The 7,936-nt window shown below is 60.2% G+C and overlaps 3 protein-coding genes across 3 annotated transcripts in view; 2 read left to right on the top strand and 1 right to left on the bottom strand.

Annotated features, from left to right (window-relative positions):
* Positions 1 to 36: 36 nt before the first annotated feature.
* On the top strand, positions 37 to 1,146 carry VDBG_01011 (conserved hypothetical protein; the record flags this gene model as incomplete). Its single annotated transcript, XM_003009282.1, has 1 exon — positions 37 to 1,146. The coding sequence occupies one exon, from the start codon at positions 37 to 39 to the stop codon at positions 1,144 to 1,146; it is 1,110 nt and encodes a 369-aa protein (XP_003009328.1).
* A 1,545-nt stretch (positions 1,147 to 2,691) lies between these two features.
* VDBG_01010 (conserved hypothetical protein) lies at positions 2,692 to 6,282 on the top strand (the record flags this gene model as incomplete). The annotated part of the gene is made up of 1 exon (XM_003009281.1): positions 2,692 to 6,282. The coding sequence occupies one exon, from the start codon at positions 2,692 to 2,694 to the stop codon at positions 6,280 to 6,282; it is 3,591 nt and encodes a 1,196-aa protein (XP_003009327.1).
* Positions 6,283 to 7,165: 883 nt separating this feature from the next.
* The window catches only part of VDBG_01009 (conserved hypothetical protein), a gene marked incomplete at both ends in the record, with an annotated part of 1,774 nt that continues 1,003 nt past the window's right edge, over positions 7,166 to 7,936 (bottom strand). The window contains 3 exons of the mRNA XM_003009280.1: positions 7,166 to 7,561; positions 7,674 to 7,766; positions 7,826 to 7,883. Of these exons, the coding sequence (XP_003009326.1) occupies positions 7,166 to 7,561; positions 7,674 to 7,766; positions 7,826 to 7,883 (547 nt within the window). The remainder of the gene's footprint in view (positions 7,562 to 7,673; positions 7,767 to 7,825; positions 7,884 to 7,936) is intronic.

The following is a 7,936-nucleotide window of genomic DNA, read 5'->3' as shown; positions in this document are numbered from 1 at the left end:
GATGCTGATCACGAATACAGCGCTACGGGCGGTCTCATGTCGCTGCTGCCGACAGACGCGCGGCGATTCGGAGATGCTCCAGGCGGCACGCAACACGCTGCTGGGCCAGTGGCTCGTCTTCAACCAGCACTCGTCGGGCGCATGCACGAGCTCGAGATTGCGTACGGCAACTCGCTCGACGCACTGCGTGGAGAAGCCGTTGTCCCGATGCAGAACCTCTCCATGATGGCGCCCCGTGGCGCGGGCGCGTCGTCAGGGGCGAGCAGCTATGGGCGCGAGATTGCGTATCCGCAGGACCGGTGGATCCTCTGCAACGCGGGCGACGACGTGTTTGAATACGTGCACAAGGTGCTCGACCGGCAAGAGGCGCTGATCGAACCGCGAGAGAGGGCGTGGCGGGAGCACGGGGTCACGGGAGAGCGAATGTGGCAGGAGCGGCGGGGCGGGGAGCAGCACGACGCGGGCCTCGTGGTGTGGGATGTCAAGACACGGTACATCCGGCTCCGGGGCAAGGCGCGGTCGCCCATCTTTGTGATTCCGGCACACGGCGAGCACCCGGGGGTGGCGGAGACGCGGCGTCTCGAGGCGGCGCCGGGGGTGGTGTCGGTGGTGACGCCGACGTGGCCGGCGCGGGTGTCGGACTGGGAGCAAAAGTTCCGGGACGCGCTGCACGACGGCAAGAAGCGGTCGATTGCCAACTTTGAGCTGCGGGCGGAGAACGACAAGCTGCGCGAGAAGACGTCGCTGCTGGAAAAAGAGTGGCAGAAGCTGCAGCAGACGACGGCGCGGTACGAGCAGTACTACTCGGGCGCCAAGACGGAGAGCGAGGTGAAGGCGGTCGAGGTGAGGATGCAACGTATGCACGACGACTTTATCAAGCTGCGCAGCGAAAGGGATGCGACGGTGGAGAGGGCATCGGCGACGACGGCGATGGTGAGGCGGATTATGCAGAAACTCGAGAAGGAGATGCCGGCGAAGTATACTGAGCTCATGAAGGCTTTCCCGGTGGGCGAGGAGGAGCAGGAGGGAGAGGACGAGGGTGAGGAGGTAGGGAAACAGAAGCGGGCCAAGCAGGCCAAGTCAAAGGTGGATATCGCCGAGTTGCATCCTGGCGACTCGGACTCGGAAGGCGTAGGCAGTGTCTAGGAGCAGGAGCAGGAGAAGATGGTTGGTACGCAGGCGTTGAAGTGAGGAGGGTTGTCTGTCGTTGTCACGGGATGCTCATTCTGGTGTTTTGGACGGGAGGTAGCTAGGTAGCCACAGAAGGTAGGTAGGCAGGCAGTTTTCGTACGTTGCTTTTCCCGAGACGAGACTCGAGAGCTGTGACTGTGGCTGTGGCTGTGATGCCTCGCTTATCATGTCGAACGTGTGCTGCCATGCAGTGAGTGCAGGGTGCTGTCCATGTTCCACGAGGGTTGAAGGAAGGATGGGCTGGGGGGGAGCACATGTCAGACAATGGTGATGGATGCGATGAGAAAGACACGGGTACCTACAAGGCAGGTAAGAAGGTAGGTACATGGTGGCAGGTTGGCTGGAAGCAGCTCCCGAAAACGGGGCCAGAAAATGAGCTGCGATAAGCTCTCTGCCTGCAGCGGGGTCGCAGCCAATGGAAAATTTCTGATAAAGCTCAGGTGGGTCCGTCGCCAGGTCAACTGGACAATGAGAAGCACCTGCCACAGGGCGGGCGACACATCCCACAACAAAACAATGGGGGCCCTGTATCCTGAATCCTGAATTGCCTGTCTTCAACCAGCCTCCATGCGCCGCTTCACCCAGGCCGAGACCAACTGACATCCACCCCAGGCCACCCTGCAGAGGCAGAACAAAGCGCCCACCAGTGACGAGCCACCATCGGTCCACACCCATCTGCACCATCATCGTTCTAGGCTCGGTTGACCGGCCTCCCCAAGAAAGACTGGTGGCGGGGCACGGCGCTTGTCACCCCTCTGAGGCATAGTCAAGTCACCTAGCTAGGTCAGGCAAGTCGTCGTCGTGTTGACATTGGGACACCTGGTTGCTGTCGATGTTTGCAGCATCTTCGTGGTCTCTTCTCTTGCCTGCCAGTTCTAGTTCTGGCTCTGTCTCGTCAGAAATACTGCCTGCCTGTATATCCCGCGAAAACCCTCCCCTCCTTCCCACTTGCTCCCATGGTTCCTGCACTGTCCGGGGTGTGTATGATTAGCTGCTTTCTGTGATTTGGCAGCCTTGTTCGTCATCCTGGTCTGCTTTCCTCACTTCCCCTCCTCCAGACGAGCTCGATACTTTCCCACTTCTTTCTACATGCTCTGGCCTCTCCGTGGGCCTCGTCTGTTCTATCTTCTATTCGTCCCTTTTCCCTGCGAACCTGTCGTCACGTCTTCGTCCTGATTCGCAGCTCTTGTCGCTGCCGCACCTTCATCTGCTCATCGGTATTTTGTCGTTGTTGTGATGACAACCTGATGGGGGGAGCGGAAACATCACGACTCAGGGCCACCATCCGCCAAGGCAAGGCAAGACAAGAGACGGAGAGCGAGACGAGGCAAGCCAGCAGACAAGCAAGCAACTGAGCGATCAAGAGAAGGACAACGGGCACCATCGACTTACGACAGCCCCAACAATGCATTGAAACGATCGCAGATCTGCGCATTGGTCAAAATTCACCCCCTCCCCCATTCCTCCCCCAAGCACCACCACCTTCGACGACGACCCACGATGCCGTCGCATCCATGGCAGCAAGCCGCAGCCGTCACCAGTGATGCAGCCACCCGGGTGACGGCGCTGCTTGCCGTCGTCGCTCTTCTGCCGGCCGTCGCCTCGGCCGCCCAGACGCTTCCCTACGTACCCACGACCGTGCTCCTGCCAGATCGAACCTCATCCAACGGCAGCGACATCGCCTACATTTTTCGCCCCTCCTCTTCATCTACCGACGGCAAGACGCATGTCGACCTCCTGTCAGTCAATATCTCAGCCACAGTCGATGGCGACACCAGTATTGAAACCATTTCCTCCGACCTGCCCTTTTTGCGCAACGCCAAGGACACGACAGCCTTCCTGCCGACTGTGGCCGACAATGGCACCATTATCGTGCAGGCCGGCGACTGCGCCGCTGCCGGCGGTTTCGACGTCTGGACCTACACACCCGCAGACATGGCCTCCGATTCGAGTGACGGGTCCTGGGAAAAGGCTGCCGCTAACACCGCCCGCGATACGAACGACAGCAACGACGATGAAGCCCAGCCCAACCCACACTTTCTCGGCGCCGCCATCAGCTACTCCTCAGTTCTGGCCCCCGTCATGTCTGAACCCATTCTTTACTCCTATGGCGGCATGTGCTCGACACCCTCCGAGGACGCACCATCTTGGCAGTCGGCCGCCAACTACTCGAAGCAGATGGTCCGCGTCGCACGAGACAGCGCCAGCGAAAGCGAGCTGAGCTACACAGCATCGCTCATCACCTCCAAGGGCCCAGCCTTCCCCGAGGCCGGCTTCTCACTGACCCCCCTGAGCCCTTCCATCACCAACAGATCCGACACCATCACCCAGCAGCGTAGTTACGTTTTACTCGGCGGCCATACCGAGACGGCCTTTATCAACATGAGCACTGCCGCAATCTGGAATCTGCCGGCCGAGTCGTGGTCTTTCCTCTCTATCAACGGGCCCGATGGTGGTCTTCCCGGGTCCGAGCTCGCCGTCAAGGGCGTCTCGAGGAGAGCCACGCCATCGTCCGTCGACAGTCGATCAGGCCACACAGCCGTGCTCAACGAAGCGGGCGACGCCCTCGTCGTCCTTGGTGGCTGGGTTGGCACCGTCGCCCACGCCGCCGATCCGCAGCTCGCCGTGCTGAGGATGGGCAACTCGTATGGCGAGTGGGCGTGGGAGATACCAGATGACCAGCCGCAGGGGTCGGGTGTCTACGGCCACGGCGCCGTCCTGCTGCCCGGCAATGTTATGATGACCTATGGCGGGCTTGAAATATCTGGGTCACCCAGCAAGGTCAAGAGACAGCAGAGCAGCGGCTCGCCTCGGTTTCTCAACCTGACCTCCTTGTCCTGGGGATCAAGCTACACGAACCCGTCATCAAGCTCGAGCACGGGAGGGAATGGTTCGGGAGCTTCAGAAGGGAGCTCCAAGAATGACAACAAAAACGAGACTATGAAAAAAGTAGGCCTCGGTGTCGGTCTCGGCGTCGGCCTCCTCGCTGTCATTGGTGCCATTGTCGTGTGGTTCTGCTACCGAAAGCGGATCAAGAAGCAAAGACAGGATCGCGATCGAGCGGTGCAGGGTCTGGCGCAGGATGCTGCGCGCTTTCTGCACGCTGATGATGAGATGGTTGAGCGAGACGATCCATGGTCGTCCAACTCGTGGTACACGGGCGGACACGACCCCTACGACCAAGGCTCGAGGTCTCTCGGATACGAGACGTTGAGGAACAATCGCAGCTCACTCGGAGGCTACGGCGGCAACGCGCCCGCCGGCCTGCTCATCCCGAGAAAACCTGTCATATCCAAGACCGCAAGGGGCGCCTATCAGCCCACCGCCTCGCGCCCCGGCAATTTGCCGACGGCGGGCCACATTCATCCGATCTACGAGGCCGATGAAGAAGCCCCCGACGGCCCTGTTCTCATGCGAGACCCGGATATGGGACCCGAGACACCGACATCGCAAACGTATTCCGATCCTTTTGCCACACCGAGACACTCAGGCATGGAAGCATCTACATCCGCCACGGCTGGGCCCATCGCCTTCCTGCCGCCCAATCGAGCCGCTCTCACGCCGAGCCCCGACCGAAACCATCAGCGGGGCTTTGTCGATCCGGAGGTCCAGGACTGGCAGTCGGACGTCGATGCCGCCGAGGCCCTCTTCGCGCAGATGCCTCCCCGCGCAGGTCGTGGCTCGCCGACACGCCGCGCCTCGATGCGCTCTGCCCGGTCCGGCACTACCGGGCCCGATGACGAGCGCACGGGCAGCGGCCTCTCTGACTCGAACCGAAGTACGTTCAGCAGCCTTCTGTCGCGGTCCGGATCAGCCGCTGGCACGGCACGATCCTACACACCTTATCGCGCATCACCGACTCACACGGGCACGCTGCTCTCGGCCGGCGGCGCCACCAACAATGATGGCCGTCTCGGCACGTCGGGTTCAGGCTCAGGTTCAAGCTCAAGCAACAGCGCCCACACATTCTCCACGGCCAAGAGCAACTTCACCTCGCTGCAGGCTGAGGGCCCCTCGCTGCTTCTTCGCGGCGAGAGGTCCAGCCCCACACGAGAGCAGCACTATCAGGGCGGCCACACGCGCGGCTCGAGTTACCCCCATCACGGCGACGACGATGACGAAGAAGACAACTTCATCGTCCCCGGCAGCCCCAGCAAGAGCAAGCCCCGCCGCGGCAAGGGCTGGCTCGGCAGCTTGCGGCGCGTCTTCAGCGTCTCGGGCGGTGGCAGCCCCGCCGACAGCAGCGTCGGCAGCATTTCGCCGGCGCGGCGGTCATCACTCGACGGCCGCGACGAGCTCGCGTCCACGGCATATGAATCACGACTCGGACTCAGCGGCATCGGCGGCGCCGAGCTGCTGAGGCGGAAGCAAGGTCGTAGCGGCTGGCAAGACGGCGAGGGAGTGAATAACGCCGGCGGTAGCGGTGCCCGTGGCGGTGACGAGGGCCCGCCGCCGGGCATGAGTGAGGAGGATTGGGACATCGAGAGGGCCATTGAGAAGAGGCTCGTGCAGTTCATGTTCACCGTGCCCAAAGAGCGGCTGAGGGTCGTCAATGGCGACGAGGCGAGCATCGACGATGGGGCCTCGGCTGTGGACCCGGAAAAGGTCGGACTCGCGTTGTCACCTTCGCCCGAGGAGGCGGAGGCGGAGCCGGAGCGGGAGCGTCCAGATATCACCACCGGAGGATTCGACCCCAGGTCTGCGCCCTCGCCCGAGCCGTTGAGGATTCAGAAGAAGAAATCGGTGGAACCTGTCAAGGAGGTGGTGGACGAGAAGGCGGGGGCGCCTCCTGTGATGATCCCGCCACGGTCCTCTTCTTCCTCATCCATTTCAATCGCCGACGAGGACCTGTGGGCGCCGGCCCGGGGCCGCGAGCTCAGGGTCCCATCCGCGGCCAGCGAGCGTGAGCTGAAGCGCGTCTCGACGACCGAGTCGGGCATCAGCGAATCGGAGCCGCGACCAAGCCTGACGCTACGGACGGCCGAGGCGGTACGCATAGAGAGACCCAAGACGAGGGTGCTGAGGATGGTCGAGAGCTTTGAGGTGAAGAGCCGCGAGGGGAGCCCGAGTCCCACTCGGGGGTCGCCCTGATAAAGGAGGTACTGTCAGGGTAAGCGGCGGATGAAAACAAAGCTGGCATGCGCACGTTTGAGATGAGGAAGGAGGGGGGACATCTGATTTCGGGCTCGGGGACCGGCGCGAACACGGGTTTGAATGTGTCTGTGTCTTATTTTGCTAAATATGGGAAGCTGGGACAGCACGGGACTGGATGGTGTTTTCGGTCGGTCGCTTTCGGCTTTAAGCCTTGCGTGGAGTACATGTTTTTGGCTATTCGTAGTTTTGTATAGCTACCTAGGTAGAAATGTCTACTGATTGAGCTCGATTTGGCCTCCTTGCCGTATTCAGCGGTAGCTTTCTTCCCTTCCGATTGATGCACCCGTCTGTGCAAGGTATACCTACCTAGGTAGGTTGGTTTTTGTTGATGCCCCTGAATCGTGGCGGTGTCTGATGGACTGGCCGGTCTAGACTTTTCATGGAGGATTCTATGATAGAGGTCAACTAGACGGTATGAGGCTTTGTCTAGGCCGCCCTCGATGGAGTCCCTTTTTCTTCTTCCCCCCCCCCCCTTTTTTTTTTCTTTTTTAGCAAAATCTTTACATCAGTCCTCCTGTACACAATGCTCGGCCGTTCTTAGGACGGCCCCACCCACTCAACATCCGTGACAGTTTCGGCCGAATTGTCGGCGGACGACAGAGCTCCTCTCGCCGCCTGCAACAAGAGACCTGCCATACATTTGCCTTGCATTTCACTAGACATTCACAACAGCGTCATGTTCGGTTGCCTGTCACGCCCTCACTTGAAGGACCCCACTGAGCTAGCTACAACACAAGACGTCCGCGCGATTTGGACACCATGGTCAATCTTGCCGTTGTAGGAGGATCCGGCTACATGAATATCGTAACATCCACGGGACTCATCTGCTGATCTTTATCCAGACCCCGCTCGGGAGATTGTTGACGGTCCCTTGGCGACGAGAAAGGGTCTCTTCCTCGAGGGCAACGAAGACACTTGTGTCGCTCTCACGATTGTCAGCGACGTCGTCTGGCTCGTTCAGGGCTAAATCCAGTGTAGCGTCATGACAGTCCACCATCTCTTCGCCCTTGGCGAACGCCTCCGCGGGCCCTCCAGCGTTGAGAGTCTCCGAGCCGACTACCTGCAGGCTGGCTTCTCGAAGGGCTACTGGAAGATTGTGCCCAAGCATCCTGACATTGACCCCGCTAATATTGAAGCCTTTGGCACCGCTTTCGTCTCGAGTTTTCTGCTGACTCTGCCTTTGGGGACGCTGAGCGTTTTTGACGAGTGGCACGAGCTGTGCCCAAGGTCAAGTGTGCGGGGCTGGACGAGTTTCGGGCCGGGGTTGGCGTGGGAGGCCGTAGGTGTTTACGAAAAAGCGCTGCTAAGTGCCTCGATGGTTTACCTACTGTGAACTCTGCCGTCCGGCTTAACATGACGGGTATTGGGATGGGAGTGAGCCAAGCCAAGTTATCGTCCCCACAGTGGTCGGTGCATCGTGACTGTACAACAACCGAGCAGAAGAAGCAAAGCAACAAAGCAACAGGAGAAGCGAGTCTACCGACTCGATTCCATGCATTCGAGTGCGAGACAGATTCGTCCCCAGAATAGCAGCAATGCTAGTGAGAAAGGGGCAATGGTCATCATGAGCATTCAGGCGAACATTCACTTT

The sequence above is a fragment of the Verticillium alfalfae genome, genomic scaffold (assembly GCF_000150825.1).
Source record: "Verticillium alfalfae VaMs.102 supercont1.1 genomic scaffold, whole genome shotgun sequence".
In the NCBI taxonomy this organism is placed as follows: Eukaryota; Fungi; Ascomycota; class Sordariomycetes; order Glomerellales; family Plectosphaerellaceae; genus Verticillium; species Verticillium alfalfae.
This window is presented reverse-complemented; position numbering and strand designations above follow the sequence as displayed.